A 19,915-nucleotide genomic window follows, 5' to 3' on the forward strand; every position below is an offset into this window, starting at 1 on the left:
AGTCCTTATCCACAATACGCCGCAGAACAACGCTGCTATAAATCCACAAGAGACACCCAATTTGTAAAATACAAATCAAGACCGTAACAAAAAAAAAGACAGACAGGCAAGATACTGCAGGGAAAAAAAAGCAGACGAGGCCAAAAAGAGGGGCCACTCACTCCCAAATCAACCATCCTGTTGACCCACCAATACCTATTAGCACAAGCACAGTGAGGATTCCTGCACCGGCCTTATCAGCCGTGGTGATTGAGTACGTCAGACCAGGAGGGACCGTTTTAGGAGGCTTAGAGCCAGCATTCGGATTTCCCTTACTAGTGCCACCATCGTCATTGGTTACAGGAGCCGATACACGAGTGATCAGGTTTGACTGAATAACTTCAAGAGCTGCCATCTGCTGGCCGAAGTCTTTCGTCTTATCCCACTTTTGATCGGTCCATTTGAGACCACATGTCGTTCCTTTGGAGCCTCCTGTACAGGTCTTTGCGGCGGCTTCGCCAGAAGCCCTCAATCGCTTCATGACTTTTTCATACGTGAAGGGAGCCATTTGGGTGGTTTGAGCCATCCAGCGTGCAAGATATCCCTTGAACGAACGCTGATCAACCATGCATGTGCTGACCGTCTCACAGGCTCGTTCATACATCACGTTCGGTGGATCCTGAGAAAAGAAGACGCCTGAGGAGTCAATGATTTTTTCGGTGCGTTCCTTCCATTTGGGTTCTTCAGTCTGTTGGAGATGTTAGATTTTAGTGGCACCACCGAGAGTACGGAGTTCACTTACCAGATTGTACATATTGGCAGCACCAAGTAAGAACACACCGGCGTTATAGGTCCACTCAATCTGGTTTATGGGAGCGCAATTGGTCAAGTCACTGGCTCCATCCCAAAAGCGATATTCGGGTGTCATGAATCCAACATCGGCAATCCAGTCCCAAGCCTTTTCAGCCCATTCCGCGTATGTTTCGTTCTTCGTATACTTTGCCAGGCGGGAGGCAAGGTTGAAAAGTCCACCTGTGGAGATCGTGTTCTTGTAGTTGTAGCCATTGTTCCAGGTAAATATCTGCCAGCGAAGTCCTCCACCACAGGACGAGGGATCCCATCGGGGAACCTGCGTATTGAACACAGCCTGGGCCATCTCAAGCCACTGAGGTTGATCCGCTGGCGGATTGGGGAAGTTTCGCTCTGCAGCAGACATGGCAGCGAAGCCCCAGAATACTTGATCGTCATTACCTTCAGTTTTGCTCTGATTGTTCGGCATGAATGCTTTGTTTTCGCCCGCCTGCCAAAGCATGCCTTGTATGGTGATATCATTCCAGGTATCGTCGCCCGTGTAGAACCAGTAGTCAATGAGGGCGTTGAACATCGCACCGGCCTCCCACCAGTAGTAAGGATCGGGTAGATTTCCTGGGTTATCCCCTGGATTCATGCCGGTGTAGTATGTCATCATGTTGGTTGCGACGTCCTTGGCAGCCTTTTTGATAGACTCTTTGATATTGGTCAGTTTTTGCGGAAGTGTCAGAATAGTAAAATTCTCACCTTCATCATCCAGGTCCAGTTCTACAGCATTGACAGTTGAAATGCCCATAAGAGCCGCAGTCAGCAAACCCATCCATGATGGGCGTGACGTGAAAGAAAACACGCGCATGATGACTGATATGCTAATTTGCCTGGAATTAACGGTAATTGCAGATAGTCCGCTTCAATCTTATCAGAAAGCTGACTAGATTGGCCAGTGACTGATCACTGTCACTCGTGATACAGTCGAAGACTCAAGAGGTCGATCAACAATGGCAAAGTTTTTCAAGTTTAGACCAACGGATAAGTATCCTCGAAGACTGCTCAGTGAGGGATATGGAGAAATGAAGGAAACTTCCACCAGACGTCAGAGTGCGAGACAGAACGGCGATAGGGGGATGTGTGGATCGAATGGCCACATTCCTACCACTCCAGGAGCGCTGGCATGGTAACAAGGCGTGGCCCTCAGATAATCCTTTGATAGGGGGAATCTGCAGGGTATCTTCGATCTTTGGCTGCATCAAGAAATTCCATCAGGCTGCACTAATGACAGATTCCGAAAGGAGCTTAGGAGGTGACAGAAGTGCAACATTGGGCTCGTTAGTTCCATGGGGTTTGCATGGGAGCTCCACGTTGGATCGACCTGGCATTCCAAAGCGGCTGTCAGACGAATGAGCCTGATCCGTGGAGGGATATGAACAAATCATAGACGGCCTAGGGAAATGAAGGCAGAATGGAGTGTGGCCGCAAACGGGATGCAACGACCCATTCCGTTTTGACCAGCATCCCTCGGGAAAAGAGACAGCACAATGATATTGTTGAAGTCGAGGGAGTTGCAGGGGCTCAAATTCCATGGATGCCGCATCCCTACGTGTCCAAGGGCAGCAGGGGGACCTCGGGGGAGGTTGCCTCCTTAGTAAGCTTGACTGGCGGCTTTCATTAAATCATCAGACAATTAAATCACGCCGTTGTATGAAGCAGTGTGCTGGTTTTCCTGCCCACATGGCAAATCGTCGCAGTGAGAATGTTGAAAATGGCAATGTGACTTTGAAGCTTTTGTAAACAAGGGGTATAGGCCTAGTAATTCAGGCACCATGCTTACATAACCAAGATGTGAGCCCCTGGGAGCTGGGAGCCTGGGAGTCTCGAAGCCTTGGGAATCTTAGGAAACTCGTAGGAACACGCCCTTAACTCAAAGCCTGGACGTTATTTGGACTTTGAACTCCCTCTCAGTTTCTTGACATCTATTTTTAACCTCTGGATCATCATGGATCAGGTTCTGCCAATACTATCGATCACTCCGAATCAACGCTTCTCGGTTCATCTCGCCGGCGAAACCCCATATGTCCCGAGATTCCCGTGTTGACTAGTCCTGGATGAGCAGGTAGTTAGAGTGATCTTGTAGACCAGATATCTTCCGTACTACGGTTGCATTCACCCTCAAATTGTGTGACACAATGCTGATTGACCATGGGCGATTGTCTTCCTATAAAGCACCGTGTTACCCAGAGATAGAGGTGCAATAATGTCCCAGATCCTGGCGACACAAAGCCTTTGGAGTAGGGTGAACCTTGCGAGCACTATGCTCATACAACCTGAGATCAGTGGCACTGCAAGTGTAGCGAATGTTGCCTGCAAGCCCCTCGTTGCTTCTGCTGGCGACGTGGCTGTTATACCCGGATGGCACTTGCAATCAGCACTCAAGGTGTCGAGCGACTTGCCCGCGTTATCTTCTCCAGCAGCAGACAGCTCCTCATGGTATCGCGTTAGCTCTCATGCTACTGTAATGGCTGGTCTTCTGGAAAATGGGGTTTATAATGAAACAACATTGTTTTATTCTGAAAATATGAAATCTGTTCGTGACATTTTATTTGAATCCCCGTGGATCTATCGCGAGGTTTTCAAATTGAACCCCTCAAATGGCCAATACTTTGAAGACACATGGAATTACGTCCAAAGCAGACATTTATTTGAACGGGATTCTCATTGCAACAAGTGACCAGCAACAAGGATCATATAGTGGCCTCCAGTACAATCTAACCGACCATATCAAAGAGGGCGATAATTGCATCCTCATCCGTGTATTTCCAACTAACTACCTTCATGACTTCGCCATGGGATTTGTAGACTGGAACCGTTTTCCAGCGGACAACGGCACAGGAGTTTGGCGAAATGTGGAGCTGTCTCAGACCGGATCGGTTTCCATGTTTCCATTTCGCATACTGAGTGATGTCGCAAAATCCTCGACTGAGACTGTCAATATTACCTTTCGAACTGAATTGTTCAATCATGAACCGAAAGCCCATCGTGTCAAAGTGAACGGAACTGTCACACGGGATGGCTCCACTCGAGCGTTGATCAACAATACATTTGACTTGGGGTCAAATGAGAGAAAGACAATTTCAGTCGAAACCTCGATCCAGAGCCCTGACATATGGTTGGCTGCCCGCCCCAGCGGGCAGCCATTGTATACAATCCAGGCAGATATCATCGTCGAGGAGGGTCAGGGATTGGTATCAGATCGCTCCAAGAGTCAAAGTTTTGGGATCCGGCATGTATCGTCAAATTTGAATGATTACAATGATACTGAATTCACCATCAATGGCGAACCGTTTCAAGTCATCGGGGCCGGATATGGGCCGGTTATCTTCATGCAGTTTAATGCGGACAGAGTCGGAAAACTCCTCGCCTACATGCTTGACATGGGAATGAATACCCTTCGATTGGAAGCAAGGCAAGAGCAGCCGGAACTATATGAACTAGCAGACCGCATGGGAGTCATGATCTTGGCAGGATGGGAATGTTGTGATAAATGGGAAGGCTGGGAAGTATGTCGACACACTATCGTTTCGAACCCTCAATTCACTAATTGTACGGTTTTAGTACAACGAGGATGCGGACGGAGTCAAATGGAATGATTCGGATTATTCCATTGCAAGAAATTCAATGTTGCATGAGGCCGAGATGATGCAAGCCCATCCTTCGATGCTAGGTTTCTTGGTGGGCTCAGACTTTTGGCCCGATGATCGAGCTACAGATGTATACTTGGATGCTCTTCAAGATATGGATTGGCCCAATCCAATCCTTGCATCAGCCAGCATGCGCGATTATCCGGAAGCCTTAGGGCCTTCAGGAATGAAAATGAACGACTGGGTGCCACCGAATTATTGGTATGGCGACAAAGAAGGAGCAGCTTTTGGATTTTGGTCGGAATTAGGCGCTGGAGTTGGGACCCCTGAGATGTGCAGCTTGAAGAAATTCATGTCCGATGATGACCTGGAAACGCTGTGGACACAGCCTGATGCAAATTTGTATCACATGTCTCGTTATGACTCTGAATTCTACAACCGGTCTATCTACAACAAGGCTATTTCCTCTCGTTACGGCAAGCCAGTGAGTTTGGACGACTACGTGCTCAAATGCCAGATGGCGGACTATGAAGCTACGCGGGCCCAATACGAAGCGTACTCGACAAGGACGAATGCCACCCGCCCTGCTACCGGTTTGATCTACTGGATGCTAAATAGTGCTTGGCCAAATCTACACTGGCAGTTGTTCGACTACTATCTCAGTCCCATGGCAGCCTACTTCGGCACCAAAGTCGGCGCACGCATGGAGCACGTTGCTTACGACTACCAAAGTCAGATTGTTTGGCTGATCAACCATTCGACCAAGAATGAAGGAGAGCGACAGGTCGTGATAGATGTCATTGACACCCTTGGAAGCAAACTATTAGGCACCAAAGTCAACATCAATACGGCCCCTCATTCTGCAATGCAAGTGAGCTCAATTGATGTCATCAATCTAATCCAGGATATTGCATTCCTGCGCTTAGTACTTCGTGATCCAAGATCTGACCTGGACCTCAGTCGCCATGTCTACTGGATCTCTCAAACCACAGATGTTTCAGACTGGTCACAATCTAACTTCTTCACAACCCCAGTTATCATGTTCGCAAATTATACAAAGCTTCAGTCTCTATCAGCAGTGAAAGTCAAGGCCTCGCTGTACCCAGCAAGGTCGAGGTTTGTAGATGACTTGACTCATGCAGAAGTTAATTGGAAAATGAATCCGAGGTGCCAGCATTCTTCCTCCGGTTAAATGCTATACATGCATCTGAACAAGCAGAAATAGTCTACTGGTCGGATAACTACATCACCCTTTGGCCAAAGGAAAAACTCTGCGTGACAGTTGATTTCAAGGGAAAATTGCAACACACTAGGGTTGAGATATCTGGTCAAAGTCTCGAAAAGGTGACACTGAACGGTGCGGATTTGCAACAATAGTTTAAGTTTGACGAGTATCCCCGAGGTGAGGTATGATAATGATTTTTTTGAGCGGAAAGAAATTATCAACTGCTTAGAAAAAGAAAATATTTGTTATAACGTTACAGGAGTGAATGCAAAGTTGCCTCGCAACGCCGTCGCGAATGCTATGTGAGCCTTCAACTAGAGCGTGAATTTAAGATTAAAATATACCAGTTGAAATATCTCACCAAGAAAAAAACAATTAATGTGCACAATTGGAATGCGTGTTGCCCTGATGAAATATGATCAAGAAGTCTCAGTGGTTGTCTGTAACAGACTCAACACGTGTGGCATCTTGGAACCAGAATACTCAATTCCAAGAACAGTGGGACTCTTCAAATCCTCAGAATAAAACATATTGAGGCTTTGACCATTCATGGTGCAAAGTGAATATGTCTTTCGAAGATCTGGAAATGTCAAGAGCCCTTTAGCTGGTGTACTGGCCCATAGATAGTAAAGTGAAATACTTCGCAAAGCCAAAAAGTTTTCACCAAGCCCTTTGAGAAAGGATGTCCAGGTGTTGCCTGAAGCCAATGAAATATGATAAAGTGTCAGTGCACTCAAATTTTCACGAGCAGTGCCGAGTAACTTGTCAAGATCTGGAGCCCGTACGCATGTTCGAAATAATGCGAGCTCGCGCAACTGGGAAAAATTGGCACTCTCTGCGAGTTCGTGCATAAACTCAGAGGCCAAGTCATGCGAGCCAAGATTCAAAAGAAGGGTTTGGAGATTTGGAGCGCTGAGAACCAGTTCCAGCAAAAACCCAAAGTTATCTAAGGTTAGGTACTGTTCTAAAGACAGCTTTTGCAAGTTGCCCCAGACAAGTTTGAACTCTGGTTGACGGTAGAGAAGCTTCGGCAAGCGACGCATATCCATGATCAAGGTGCGCGAGTATTTGTTCGCGTATATGAGATGGAAGGATGAAACAGGCAGACGAGCATCGACAACCAGGGCAAAGAAAACAGCGACGGCATCAGTGATGGTGACATGGCTCATGTCTGGATGACCCTCTGGATATCGACAAAAGATGAAAAACGATCGACAGTTGGTCAAATTTCGAATCAGGTTGTCCCGCAGAGACCGAATCGCCTCCACTTCCAAGGGAGCTGATAATGGACCCCATGGATGCCGTTCCCACACTAGGCCGTGACCAACCCCATTGTGAAGCATGAAAGCTAAGCCTTGCACATACGGACGGAGCTCAGAATTCCGGGCGAGGGCATTTATACGACGTAGACTGTCATCCGACAAGTCCGTCTTGATAGATGAAAAGAAGCGCTGCGCAAAGTGATGAAAGGTCTTTTCCTGTATTTCGCGACAGACCAAACGGAGATCCAGCAAGGCATCTCCTTCCAGAAAACCCGCGATAAACTCGACCAGCTCGACTGCGAGAGTCGGAAAAAGACAGCTCCTCATGCTGGGGGATGTGTGAAAAGTGAAGTGGAGAACGGAGCTACCCCAGATTCCCGAAGCAGCCTGTGAGTGACGAGGGATTACCCCTCACGGTGGCGGAATCAGCCGGAATCAATATGATCTGGATACCCTCGTTATATATTGGCGTTTGGGAGGCTGCGTATTGTGAGGGGGATCTTCCGAAGGGGGTTTAGTAACTAAGAGGATGACGGTATAGCACAGTGGAGTGGTCCTAATCGGGTACATCGTGCTATGATGGTGGTTTTCTACACAAAATCGTCGAAGCAGCTGTTCTTTTCGATCGGTTGCTCTAGCATTACCTGGGCTGTTATTTCTCGAGCTTTTGCCAATTCTCCGTCTTGCAGTGCCTCGGGTTGATCATCTAAATCAGAGAAAGGCGGGGGTTGAGAAGAACTTATAGCCCCTATGATATGACGTGCAACACTGGCAGTGAGAGTGGCAATGTGCTAATGCTATTTAATGTTCCATATCCTTCGCAAGCCGTTGCCACATAGAGCATCGATCCACCTGCGCCTGAGGAACATCTTCCATTTGCGTTGCGTTTGTCTGGAGTCTCAAGCGTTGCCCGGTACCTGAGCCCCACGAAAGCCATTCCGGTGCTTGTTGGTTTCGATAAAGATTCGGATCCAGAGTCTTGATGAAGCTTATATAGTAATCCATGGTGACAGGCACAATATTTGCATTAGAGTCCGCATATGAGTACGTGGGCTGATTCGTCTCTCCAAGTCCGAAGATCGCGGGTAAATCAAATACGTGAGGAACTCCCATTCCATTGGCAATTTCCGTACGGTCCCGAACATTGAATCGATAGTTCCAAACATGAGACAGTTTTTTTGCCATTGATGCGGCCATCAAGTTTCCTGGGCAAGTGAAGGTCGCCTCACCATAAGCAGCCGCAGCCGAAGGAAAATATGCAGCATGTTTAGGAAGAGCCTCCATCAAAGGATAAACATGGTTGATAGTATCTAGCTGATCTTGAGAGAGTCCTGGATAGTTGTTTTTCATGAACTGCGCCACCTCAGAAGGGGTACTTGCATTGTATGCAAACCCAGTTCCCTCGTTGGTATCGTCACTGACAACCAAAGGGACTTCGACAAATTTGCCTTGGCTGAAAAGAGTGTGAAGGTGGTCGGGAATCAAGTCTCCATCCACGACGGGGAGGAAATACCACAATGGAGATGGCAAGGTGCTGCCCCCAGGAAAGGGCTTATCAATGTTAAAAGTTTGGAGTACTTCAATATCCACCGCACGCAAGCATGCCAAAGAGTCATTTGATTTGTCACAGTCAAGATCACTCACGAATCGGTCGTACTGGAATTCCATTTGTTCAACCGTTCGTACGGTCGGCCAGAATGTTGATTCGGCCACTGCCCCGACAAAAAGACCAGCATCGTGCCCACCATATGCAGTCAGATGGTGAGCAACAGATCCAGCACCGGCCGAGTCACCATGTATGACCACATGATCTGGATCACCCCCAAACTGGCGAATGTGTTGCTGAACCCAATGAAGCGCCTTCCGCTGATCAAGCAGACCGACATTGAGGTCACCATTCCTGCGAACATTGTCACTGGCAAGAAATCCAAGAGCGCCCACGCGATAGTTGAAGTTGACGAAGACAATATCATGACCAGATTGCTGAACCACCTCACTGCCGTTATAGTTGCCATTTGCATTGTTGGCATATCCGCCTCCCTGAATGAACAGCCAAACAGGCAATTTAGAGTCCACTGTCGCATTTGTGGGACGCCAGATATTGATGAAGAGACAATCCTCGCCTACCACACCACTGACCGATTGACTGACCCCCACGCAAAGAGGTCCGAACTGATGAAGTTAGCTCCAGTGCCATCTAGATAGAAAGACTTATGTCACCGATGATGCATTTAAAGCTGTATCTGAATGTTCTGGATCCTCCGGTGCTCGAAATCGCAGGTTTCCCAAGGGCGGCTTTGCATATCTCATGCCAAGGTATTGGTCAACATCATTCAGAAGTGACAGACCCCAGTACTGGGAATAATCCAAATCAACAGTAGGAGACCGAGATAGCAGGGCGGATGGCAAGCCACTCAGGAGCCCAATGAGGAGAACAATTGTGATCATTTCGTGCACCTTGGGGCAGTTGCACTTGCAGATGCGATGTGCCCCTTCGAAGGTTCCCATTTGGGCGATTTAATATGATGACTCAGCATGAGGTCCGGGGAAGCTGACTAAGCCATGACTAAGAAATCCACGGGTGCAAGTTATCTTAACTCAAATTAACTAACTTATAGGTTGGTTAACTTAAGTCAAGTTACTTCTAACCTTCTTATATTCGTTACGGGTGACTTTCAATCGGATTGAAACGGTAGCAGCTTTACCACCACCGGGCTTGGAGTTCTTCTGTTTTTCCCACTTCGATGCGACGATGACGTGGGGTCCAAGGAGTGGACACCTGAGAATCCCGGTCCCGGAATGGACGGGGTTTCGCCTATAAAGGTCTATGGACCATTGTGTCTTTGGGAGCTTGAGTTCATAAGCATATCGATCATGTCGTGTGAAGCCTGTCGTTCTATTCCGCCAGTTACTTCCCAGGGGTATTCCCCCAAAGGGTATTATGAGACCATTGCTGGCCTCAAAACATGTGAGTCGTTAGCCTCCCCGATGCAGACAATGCCTGACTGTTGCTCGCAAGACGTGACTGGAAATGTGGGTGGAAAAATGGGTCTGGTAGACCTATATGATGTCTTTGGGCTCGCCAGCCAAACCCTTCAGGGCGCTGATCTTCTCGCCGTGCGCCTCAACGCCGTGGTGTTGGTTCCTGATTTTTTCAACGGCGACCCACTCAAGCCGGAGTATGTCCCGGCTGATACCGAGGAAAAGAAGCAGAAAATAGCGGAGTTCTTGGACCAGAAAGCATCATTTACACGAAATACGACAGTTCTTTTGGAGGCAATCCAGAAATATAAGTCTCGATTCCCCTCCGTAGGGAAGTGGGGTGCCTTTGGTCTCTGCTGGGGCGGCAAGGTAGGGTTTGCCATTGGTTAATACTCACGCTTTGGATTGATCTTTTGTTAATCAAGCGTCAGTACAGGTCACAGTGTTAGCTTCAGGTGCCAATAGTCCTTTTGCTGCCTCGGGACAGGTGCATCCAGGGTGTGTATTCAGCCTCTCATTTTTATATATGGCAGCACACTGATAGGTAACAGGCGTATGGATATGGCTGATGCGGCACAAATTACCATTCCCCACATTGTCCTGGCATCCAAAGATGAGCCCGTTGATGCAGTCACTGGCTACGCCCGAGTGATCAATAGCAATGAATCAGGTGGACATGTTGAGACATATCCTACAATGTGGCACGGATGGATGGGTGCTCGTGCTGACTTGGATGTAGAGGAAAGCCGATCTGAATATACGCGAGGGTGAGAGCCTTTTCCATTTAATATTCTTTTCCACCTGATTGCTAACTTTCTTCTAGATATTCACAACTAGCTGCGTTTTTTGAGAAGAATCTCCAATAGACGTGATTAGTTATTCCATAGAGGATAGCGCCAGCATCTCTTGATATTCATCAATAATCCTGTAATCTTAGAAAAGGACCAACGTTACAATGCAAAATCGCGAGTAGCAATCAAGGCACGACTTGTGTTTTCTTTTTCTTTTTCTTTTTTTTTTTTTTTTTTTTTTTTTCAATTCTACATGGACTTGGGCAAACCAGATCCCATGCATCCTACGTGAAATCTATCAAAATCGTAGATAGAAATCGATACTTGGTAGCCCGAGGCAGAATCGGTGCATCTCTAAGCCCGACGCAAGCTTTACTCTGTAGGGCTTTGGCCCCCCACTTCTATCCCGGTACCGCTCCGTCCCCGGAAAGAAAAAAAAAATAAACCATTGCGATTGATATAAAAATGAGTATTCTGGATTGTTGAAGATATGTGATTTATCGTTGATCATGCAAGAAGGTGGTATAGCAGAAAAGCGACCACCCCTAGGGGGTGATGGAGCCATTGTCGAGAACAACTCTCAAACCGTTGCCTTAGATTCAGGAGTCGATTTAGAAGTTCAAACCGAAAGTGAACCATTGCCTCCTTACACTGTCCTTCCAAATGGTGAAAAAGCCTTCGTTATTGTGGCGGGCTCGTTTGCGGCCCTCATTTCACCACTTTCGAGCAGCATATACTTGCCGGCCCTGGACTCTCTCTCCAGGGATATGAATGTCTCGGTGTCCCTGATCAACTTGACGATCACAACATATTTGGTAATTGGATTTCACCAGTGCAACTTTATTATGGCTGACCGATCCAAGATCTTTCAAGGACTTGCACCCTCATTCGTCGGCAGCTTTTCAGACATCCATGGTCGACGTCCAGCATACATCATCTCCTTTGCAATCTACCTGGGAGCAAATATTGGCCTTGCACTGCAGAACAACTATGTCGCCCTGATGATTCTGCGTTGCATTCAGTCATCGGGCAGTAGTGGGACTGTTGCACTCGGCAGCGCTGTCATGGCCGATCTTTCCACTCGTGCCGAGCGAGGTAAATACATTGGATACGCTAGCATTGGGATCGCACTAGGACCAACCCTGGGACCTGTCATAGGCGGACTTTTGGATCATTATCTAGGATGGCGGGCGATCTTTTGGTTTCTCGTCATTCTGTCTGGTGTTTGCTTCGTTGTGATTCTTATTGTTTTGCCCGAAACATGTCGAGCTGTCGTGGGAAATGGTTCTGTCCCACCGGCATCATGGAATCGTCCGTTCTGGGGGTTCTGTGTCCGACACTCTCGATTTGTCGATGAACAGGGAATTGCCGACTATACCACCATCCAGCAACTGAAGCGACGCCCTAACCCAATCTCAGCTCTTCTTTTAGCCACGCAAAAAGAAACCGGATTGGTTCTCATATACGGTGCACTGCTATATGCAGGTTATATGGTTGTGATTAGCACCCTGTCAACTCAGTTGACCAGTCGTTTTGGATTCAACTCCATTCAGGTCGGATTATGCTATCTTCCCATGGGTGTAGGAAGCATGAGCTCTCGCTGGATAGTTGGTCGAATATTGGATTGGAATTTCCGCCGCGAAGCAAGGCTTCAAGGCATGACCATCCAGAAGAATCGTCAGCAAGATATTGAAAACTTCAACATTGAACGAGCTCGCTTGATGGTCACAATTCCGTTGATCTATCTGGCCAGTCTCTGTATTATAGCTTATGGCTGGGTGATGCAGTATCGAACTGCTCTAGCTGGCCCTCTCGTGATGTTATTCTTCACCGGTGTCACGACGACAAGTGCCTTCAACACACTGAACACGCTGGTTGTGGATATTCATTACCAAAGTGCTGCAACTGCAGCCGCAGCAAGTAATCTATTTCGTTGTTTGCTGGGTGCTGGGGCAACAGCAGTAGCATCACCTCTCATCCAAGCAATTGGAATTGGATGGACAGCAACATTCATTGCTGGTCTTTGGGTACTTGGAAGTCCTGCTTTATGGATTGTTTTTCACCAGGGATATCGCTGGAGGCAGGAACTTGCCGACAAAGAAAAGTCAAAGCAAGACCCATCTACTCCATAAACCACGTTCTGTTGGACAAAAAAATAAATGGTAGACTGCCTTGTCGACCTGTAGAGTCCAGTAGAAATGTGAAGATGTTCGATCAGGTTATGCATTTTTTGCTGTGAATCATATGAGACCAGGTCTAGAAATAAGCAGCAGATTGAATTGATATGCAAGATAGATCCGACAATCAAACGATCACCGATTTTCCACGATCAACAAGACACTAAAAGCTTGATTGAGCTTGGCAGACTCCACTACTTGTTCGCCGCGCGATTCCGAAATGCAGTCTTGAAACCCCACAATGAAAAGAGTTGACGACGCTAGCGCCTCGAGGATTACGCATGCCCCCTGATGCTATATTTAAATCCTGTTGAATAGTTGTTCAAATGGATCTGCCTGGCACTTTTTGGACTTTTTTGATTTTTTTTTACTCTCCTTTTTGCACCAGACTTCATCCCCAATCGTCTCTGATTTTACTCTCATGGGCCTCTTCTGATTGGTCGACTGCCTTGTATATGGGTCAATCCTTACAAAATGCATTGGATGGGAAATTTTTCGGTTCGGCGTCTTCTCGCCACGCTATTACTGTCTCATGTGGTATATGCTATTGATTTTGATGTCAGCGATGAGCGTATGTCAAGAAGAACATTCCGCGGCGAAGATATCGGCGAGGAACAGGCTAACGTTTTGGTTTAATAGAATCCATCAAAGATGCGGCGAGTACTTCGACTTACTCGATGATGACCTGGTACTACGGCAACGAAACCGGTCAGATTCCTGGAGCATTTCCCGACAAATGGTGGGAGGGATCTGCTCTCTTTCTTGCACTCCTGCAATACTGGCACTTCACCGGCGATACTACCTACAACTCCGAGCTTAGCATCGGGTTACAATGGCAATCAGGCGATGACGGAGACTACATGCCAAGTAATTACAGTTCTTACTTGGTGAGTAATTCTAGCCTTTTGAGGCCTTACAAGTGTCTGATATCGGGTTTTAGGGCAATGACGACCAAATGTTTTGGGGTCTTGCGGCGATGACCGCTACCGAATACGCGTTCCCAGACCGTTCAACTGGATTCAGTTGGCTTTCGCTCGCACAGGGTGTGTTTAACACCCAGATAAAAAGATGGGATACAACCTCGTGTGGGGGTGGCTTGCGCTGGCAAATTTGGCCATACCAGAGTGGCTATGGAATGAAGAATTCTATCTCCAATGGTGGCTTATTCCAACTATCTGCACGCCTAGCCCGGTATACGGGAGATGCGATCTATCTTCAGTGGGCTAACAAAATTTGGGACTGGTCGGTCTCATCCCCTCTACTGAGTAACACGACGTGGAATGTCGCCGACTCTACGAACGTCGACAATGATTGTGCAACCCAGGGAAATGCCCAATGGACCTACAATTACGGCACATTTCTCATGGGAGCGGCTTATATGTATAATCAGGTGAGAAATCCCACCCTTGGAGCTTCCATTTTCGACAGTATCGCCCTCCAGAGTTTCGATACTGAGATCAAACTCCTCGATTAATATCGGCTTTTATTACAGACAAACGGAACCACACAAGACCAGTGGCTTACTGCGGTCAATGGACTTTTGAACAAAACCTTCGACACATTCTTCCTGACGGGGAATGTTATCGAGGATTTCAACTGCGAGCCTTCGGAGACCTGCAACGACAATGAGATTTTGTTCAAAGGACTCACTTCCTCATGGCTAGCCTTGACTGCTGTATTAGTCCCATCGACATTTGACACGGTTCTAGCAAAGCTGCAAACCTCCGGTGCAGCCGCTGCTGCATCCTGCACTGGCCATAATAACGGCACCTGCGGTGTCAGGTGGTATAAATCAGAATATGATGGTTGGCTTGGAATGGAAGAAGAGATCAGCGCCACAAACGTATTTCTAGCCAACATGATTAATTTCAACACTCAAGCACCAGTCACTTCGACAACTGGTGGAAACAGCACCAGTAATCCTACGGCAGGCGAAGATGATAGCGATGCGACAAGTGGAAAGCAAACAGTCATTACAACGGGTGATCGAGCAGGTGCTGGTATACTTACTGCTGTATTTATAGCTGGCTGGATTGGCCTGATGGGCTTCATGTTAATCGGTGGCTGACACTGCGGGACAAAGTGTTTCTATAATTGTAGGAGTTCAGGCTTCTCGGCGTTCAGCGGATATACACCATGGTTTTCATTCAAGATATGGTTGATCTATCAATCTGGCCTAGATCTCATCTATTATGATTGCGATCTAATGTTAAGCAGCAAGTAAAGACTCAACTTTTGTAGATTTGAACTCAATAGACTGATATCGAAGCCCAACTGATATGTACAAGAGAATGAGAGTGACATCATACACATCGGGACTAAGTTAACGCCATAGAGCCCCGCGATGACAGATAGGACCCTGATGAGCATTGAATAATGGATCGATCGAAATCTAGGCGAGGATATCATAAATAGTAACATAGATTGTTCTTATGTTGAATTGTCATTGGCATAATCTCTTACCAAAGCAGAGGATACGTGGGAGTGCAGAGGTCGCGATCTTCCGAATCAATTCATCGCGGGAATAGTTTCCACTATTTGGAAATCAAAACCAAAAACCAATGAAATTAGGAAACAACTACGTATAATAAAGTGCGTGTTACAAAAGGCGTGAAACAAGAAGCTTTGCAGTTGGTGGAATACATTGTAAAAGATGCTCCGTTTAGTTCACTTATGCGTTGGCCGTGGCCCACACCAAGCTCTGCTGTACAGACAAGCGACACTTAAATGTACAGCAATCCTTTCAGGGACCCTTAGTAGCCAGCCTGATCGGCGGAAACATTCTCAATGTGCTGTCTAGCCTGGTACTTGGCCTTCTCTGTGTCAATGAAGTCCAAGCCGCGGGTCTCCACCTCGCGATCGATGAAGGCACCAGCAAATCCAGCCATAATCTCCTTGGCCTTCTCGTGGCTCTGGGGCTGACCTAAAAAAAACATCAGAGTTTCGTACTATGCACGACATGATGCATGTGCGTACCGTTTCTGTCGCAATGCTCCTCGTAGGCCTTGGCCGCCTCGTAGCTAGCGGCACCGGCGATCAACTCGTGGACGAAGGAAGGGTCATGCTCGCGGGGCTCGGAGTTGTTCCATTGCTGGTAGTTGTCCTGCTGCTGCGAATCGTCTAAATAAAGTAGCCAAGCATTTAGTGACAGTCTTGGCAAAAGATGATCAGATAGCAAAGCAAGAGAAGAATAGACCACTTACCACTGAACCAACCCATGATGAAGATGTGAAAAGGGAGATAAATGGAAATGGAAAAGGAGAAAGACAGGAGCAGAAGAGGGGTAAACAAGGTATATATAGCGTATCAATAGACCAGCTTGTCGCTAAGCGGGGGGCAACTCACAGTGGGTCAGACAGCAAAGAAGCACAAGTGAAACTTCTTGAAAATAGGGGAAATACTCAGTCTAGGGAAGGGAAGAGAGAAACAAAAAACCACCATTAGAGTCTATCGTGAAGCTTCTTGACTTTTCTTTTCTGTGTTTCTATCACGCTTGACTCTTGGTATGCATTGATGCATCTACACTCGGTTCTGAGGTGCAAGCCAAAGGAGTGGACCCGACTGAAAGTGGCGGTGTCCGGAACGCAAAAATGAGGAGTGAATCATACGAAGATTTCCAGAGGATTCTACTTCTAACATGGCGAAATATATCCACCTGATGTCACAGGGCCGTGATCGTTGAAAGCCCATGTGTACAGTACACGGATGCAGTCTGGTACGGAGAACAACCCCAGATACAGGATTTCACTATCATGACGCGGCAAACATGCTACTGACGATCGCCGAGGGATACAATTGGCCCAAAGACTGTGCTTACTGCCAGGGTTTTGAACTTTAATTATCGCAACATCCACGAGGACAGGCCCCCGTGAGATTGCTCTCCTCAATGGCTGATGCCCTCAGTGCTTTCAGCTGAGATTATGGCGGAGCTTGTGCGTTATGTATCCAAAACAGACTACTGCCACCCAACTCAGGTGTGATCTGGCAAGGCCAATTGAGGATCAACACATCTTTCATCCCGTAAAACTTCAAAACAATGCGCAGCAACATGAGAACCAGGGCTGCCCTCCTTTAGTCTTCTCGGAAGACTCCGGTTTTGCAAGAATATACTCCATGGACTCTTTTGAGAGATTGGGATCATCAAGATAGCTATCCCGAAATAGGCCGATTGTACGAATCTGCAAGCCAAATTCACCATGTTGTCCCCCAAAGAAACTGAATAGTCAGTACCAAGGTCCTCCCACAAGTGATACAAGTCTTACCTTCTGGCCATGATCCGGAATCTCCTGATGCGTGACAAGTCCAAAGGTCTCGCATCGTCTACCTGCCTTCCTCGATATGTTGCTCTCAGATCCTTCCATGGTATGCACACCTTTGTCCTTGCACCACTTGCACAAAAGTCATATTCCCAAACCAGGGCGCTTTGTTCACGACCATCTCGTCTTCGCTCGGGGATTTCGTCTGTCAAGGAGAATGTATAGCGTTTTCCGTCCGAGGGAATGACATTGAGTTCAATGCCATCGTTTCCGGTGAGGTCCCAGGTTTGATCTTGTGCAATGGTCCGTTGAGAGGCAAATCCAGCACCACCGAGAGTTTCAATGTCGAGTTTGCCGCGGAAGAAAACCCCGTCTGTGGAAGGGACCAGTTCTGATACCGATGATCCGCCGCGCACGCGATCGTCCGAGTCAGTCCATAAATTAAGATCCCATTCCGGACCAAAGAGAAAAGTGGTATTCATATTGCAGGGTTGAAGGGACCAAGAAACTGACGGATTGATTGACGGAGAGAAACGGCGATGGCAATTCAAAAGCGGTATGACGTCGACAAACATAATCAAACATCCAACTTCAACATCCTCATGTGTGAGTGGACTGAACGTAAGGGGGATTCTTATGTTGAATGGCCTTTAGCATTATAGGATTACAAGCTTCCCTGACAGGTTTACACGCAAGTCTGAACAAGTGATCTTTCACACTTGTTGAGTCGCAAAAGTGAACATGGTCGAGCAGTAAATCAGTGAGGGTATCCTGATTGCTTGTAGTTTTTGTATATTGGTCATTATTAAACTTCGTAAGATTTATTTTCAATGTCATAGACTGGCGAACATGCCAATCTACTTCGTTCCCGCAGCCAAGGTCCGTAAACCCTGAAGAGTACAGGGATAGGAATCATGACAACAGCAATGCACCCGAGCATAGTTCCAGCCCACTGCACCCCCAAATTCTCCATCATTTGTCTTGAGAATAGCGGAAACGCGCACCCGATTGCCGACCGTAGAATAGTATTGGCGGCGATAGTCGATGCGGCTCTACCCATTCAATTAGTAAATTTCCCAGTTGGAGGATCGGGGCAAGAACACCAGAACGTACAGGGAAGGATAGCAGTCAACAATATAGTTGAAGCATTGCAGGAAAATGAGGAAAATCCCTGCTCCGGTGAGAATTCCCGAAGTCACAGGGACGATCCAGTGAATGGATGATGTGAATCCGGTCCAGCCGAACCTGTTGTGTGCGTTGAGTTAGCGATCGATATATCCCATGCAATTCACATATTTAGGGCATAACATACCAAAACATTCCACCAGCAAAGGCAACAGCTCCCAAGATAGCAGAAGGGAGACGCCATTCAGGAATAGGCCTGTCACCATTGGCTGCCAGCTTTCTGGCATAAGGTCCCTGTATGAAAAGAACAAAAATGCCACCAAGAAGCTCTCCAATGATAAGACCAACAAAAGCCAATCCACCAATACCCATATTCATTCCATACACTCCTTGAAAGACAACGGGGTATGCACCCAGGAGAGCATAGATGAGACCGTAGATGAACGAGATGTAAAGGGATATCAGAAGCAGAATGGGCTCCGTGATCAGCATCACAATTGGTCTTGCGAAATTGTTTCTAACAAGCTCTTTGAAATCAACCTCCACTTCATCTTGCTTTGCGTGAATACCCCAGTTGTGGGTCTGGCGGCGTAGGGTAGCAGCCTTACGCACGAGGATGACAGGCGCATAAGTTTCATCGAGGAAAATAACAACCAAGCCAAAGCCCAGGAAGACCATGATGGCTGAGATATACATTGTCCACCGCCATCCTAGAGAGCTCATTGCGATAAAGCCGCCCACGAAGGGTGCTGCAAAAGGCCCGATAAACACTGCCATACAGAAGATCGACATAACGACACCCCGTTGAGCATTGTTAAACAGATCTGCGAAAACTGCGGGAACAATCGATATAGGACTCGCCGCAAAGAGACCAGCAAAGAATCGACAGATCATTATGGTCTGGATATCTTTGGCGACGGCACATGCTATCGTGAAGATCCCACATCCCAAAAGTCCGACTGACAGTGGCCAGCGCCTGCCAATCAGTTCAGATGCTGGGGCCCAGATTGTTGGACCTGCAGCGAACCCGAGAACATAAAGGGTCACACCCAAGGAGCCGACTTCAGTGCTAGTGTGAAATTCTTGACTGACGCCAGAGATAGCCGCTGAGAATACCGCGCTTGCGAATGAACCGGCAAATGTACCGTAGCATAAAATGCAAACTAAAGATATACTATTCAGTGAATTAGACATGACTGCTTCATCAACACCCATGAATATTGTTGGAAGTACGTACCGCCTCAGCATAGACCAATTATATGGATGCAATGGATCCTTCGCGCCATCAAATTCCACCACGTAGGCCTCCGAGTCTGGGAGTATTGGCGGGTATTCTTTGCTAGCACCCATCGGTAGCCATTTTTCACGGGGAGTTGGCCCTTTTGTGGATCCAACTGTCGTCTTTTGTTGAAGTCGATAGGTGTTTATCCGAGTGAGTTCGAGAGAATTGATCTGATCGATTGTGTCATCAGAATCGCTGCGGGAGTCATGAGGGAAATCAAGGCTTGGCTCATATCTCTGATGAGATATATCATTGTCGTTCATTGTGATGTTTCACTGGCATATTATAGTTCATCTGTAAAATGGCAAAAAAGGGCTCTGATGGAGCATATATTGTCTCGGAGGGAGGGGAGATGAAATATCTATATGTCTCCATACTAGTCAGCCCCTCT

The 19,915-nt window shown here is 47.3% G+C and overlaps 10 protein-coding genes across 10 annotated transcripts; 4 read left to right on the plus strand and 6 right to left on the minus strand.

The window, feature by feature from the left end:
- Positions 1–157: 157 nt before the first annotated feature.
- N7511_003474 (glycoside hydrolase family 76 protein) lies at positions 158–1,645 on the minus strand (the record flags this gene model as incomplete). The annotated part of the gene is made up of 2 exons (XM_057125899.1): positions 158–727; positions 782–1,645. The coding sequence occupies 2 exons, from the start codon at positions 1,643–1,645 to the stop codon at positions 158–160; spliced, it is 1,434 nt and encodes a 477-aa protein (XP_056988058.1).
- A 1,395-nt stretch (positions 1,646–3,040) lies between these two features.
- Positions 3,041–5,801, plus strand: N7511_003475 (putative glycosyl hydrolase; the record flags this gene model as incomplete). Its single annotated transcript, XM_057125900.1, has 4 exons — positions 3,041–3,396; positions 3,512–4,343; positions 4,399–5,568; positions 5,592–5,801. The coding sequence occupies 4 exons, from the start codon at positions 3,041–3,043 to the stop codon at positions 5,799–5,801; spliced, it is 2,568 nt and encodes an 855-aa protein (XP_056988059.1).
- Positions 5,802–6,068: 267 nt separating this feature from the next.
- N7511_003476 (uncharacterized protein) lies at positions 6,069–7,238 on the minus strand (the record flags this gene model as incomplete). Its single annotated transcript, XM_057125901.1, has 1 exon — positions 6,069–7,238. The coding sequence occupies one exon, from the start codon at positions 7,236–7,238 to the stop codon at positions 6,069–6,071; it is 1,170 nt and encodes a 389-aa protein (XP_056988060.1).
- A 474-nt stretch (positions 7,239–7,712) lies between these two features.
- Positions 7,713–9,419, minus strand: N7511_003477 (putative carboxylesterase; the record flags this gene model as incomplete). Its single annotated transcript, XM_057125902.1, has 2 exons — positions 7,713–9,083; positions 9,132–9,419. The coding sequence occupies 2 exons, from the start codon at positions 9,417–9,419 to the stop codon at positions 7,713–7,715; spliced, it is 1,659 nt and encodes a 552-aa protein (XP_056988061.1).
- A 366-nt stretch (positions 9,420–9,785) lies between these two features.
- On the plus strand, positions 9,786–10,759 carry N7511_003478 (dienelactone hydrolase family protein; the record flags this gene model as incomplete). Its single annotated transcript, XM_057125903.1, has 5 exons — positions 9,786–9,879; positions 9,931–10,262; positions 10,330–10,391; positions 10,445–10,660; positions 10,717–10,759. 5 exons carry the CDS (start codon positions 9,786–9,788, stop codon positions 10,757–10,759), a joined length of 747 nt encoding a protein of 248 aa, XP_056988062.1.
- A 434-nt stretch (positions 10,760–11,193) lies between these two features.
- Positions 11,194–12,816, plus strand: N7511_003479 (uncharacterized protein; the record flags this gene model as incomplete). The annotated part of the gene is made up of 1 exon (XM_057125904.1): positions 11,194–12,816. The coding sequence occupies one exon, from the start codon at positions 11,194–11,196 to the stop codon at positions 12,814–12,816; it is 1,623 nt and encodes a 540-aa protein (XP_056988063.1).
- A 519-nt stretch (positions 12,817–13,335) lies between these two features.
- N7511_003480 (glycoside hydrolase family 76 protein) lies at positions 13,336–14,929 on the plus strand (the record flags this gene model as incomplete). The annotated part of the gene is made up of 4 exons (XM_057125905.1): positions 13,336–13,432; positions 13,501–13,748; positions 13,802–14,251; positions 14,354–14,929. The coding sequence occupies 4 exons, from the start codon at positions 13,336–13,338 to the stop codon at positions 14,927–14,929; spliced, it is 1,371 nt and encodes a 456-aa protein (XP_056988064.1).
- A 685-nt stretch (positions 14,930–15,614) lies between these two features.
- On the minus strand, positions 15,615–16,080 carry N7511_003481 (DUF3759 domain-containing protein; the record flags this gene model as incomplete). Its single annotated transcript, XM_057125906.1, has 3 exons — positions 15,615–15,784; positions 15,838–15,981; positions 16,065–16,080. The coding sequence occupies 3 exons, from the start codon at positions 16,078–16,080 to the stop codon at positions 15,615–15,617; spliced, it is 330 nt and encodes a 109-aa protein (XP_056988065.1).
- A 1,039-nt stretch (positions 16,081–17,119) lies between these two features.
- Positions 17,120–17,599, minus strand: N7511_003482 (CIA30 family protein; the record flags this gene model as incomplete). Its single annotated transcript, XM_057125907.1, has 1 exon — positions 17,120–17,599. The coding sequence occupies one exon, from the start codon at positions 17,597–17,599 to the stop codon at positions 17,120–17,122; it is 480 nt and encodes a 159-aa protein (XP_056988066.1).
- A 582-nt stretch (positions 17,600–18,181) lies between these two features.
- On the minus strand, positions 18,182–19,787 carry N7511_003483 (MFS transporter; the record flags this gene model as incomplete). Its single annotated transcript, XM_057125908.1, has 2 exons — positions 18,182–18,362; positions 18,430–19,787. 2 exons carry the CDS (start codon positions 19,785–19,787, stop codon positions 18,182–18,184), a joined length of 1,539 nt encoding a protein of 512 aa, XP_056988067.1.
- Between the last annotated feature and the right edge of the window lie 128 nt (positions 19,788–19,915).

The sequence above is a fragment of the Penicillium nucicola genome (assembly GCF_028828085.1).
Source record: "Penicillium nucicola strain IBT 29836 chromosome Unknown utg000002l, whole genome shotgun sequence".
In the NCBI taxonomy this organism is placed as follows: domain Eukaryota; kingdom Fungi; phylum Ascomycota; class Eurotiomycetes; order Eurotiales; family Aspergillaceae; genus Penicillium; species Penicillium nucicola.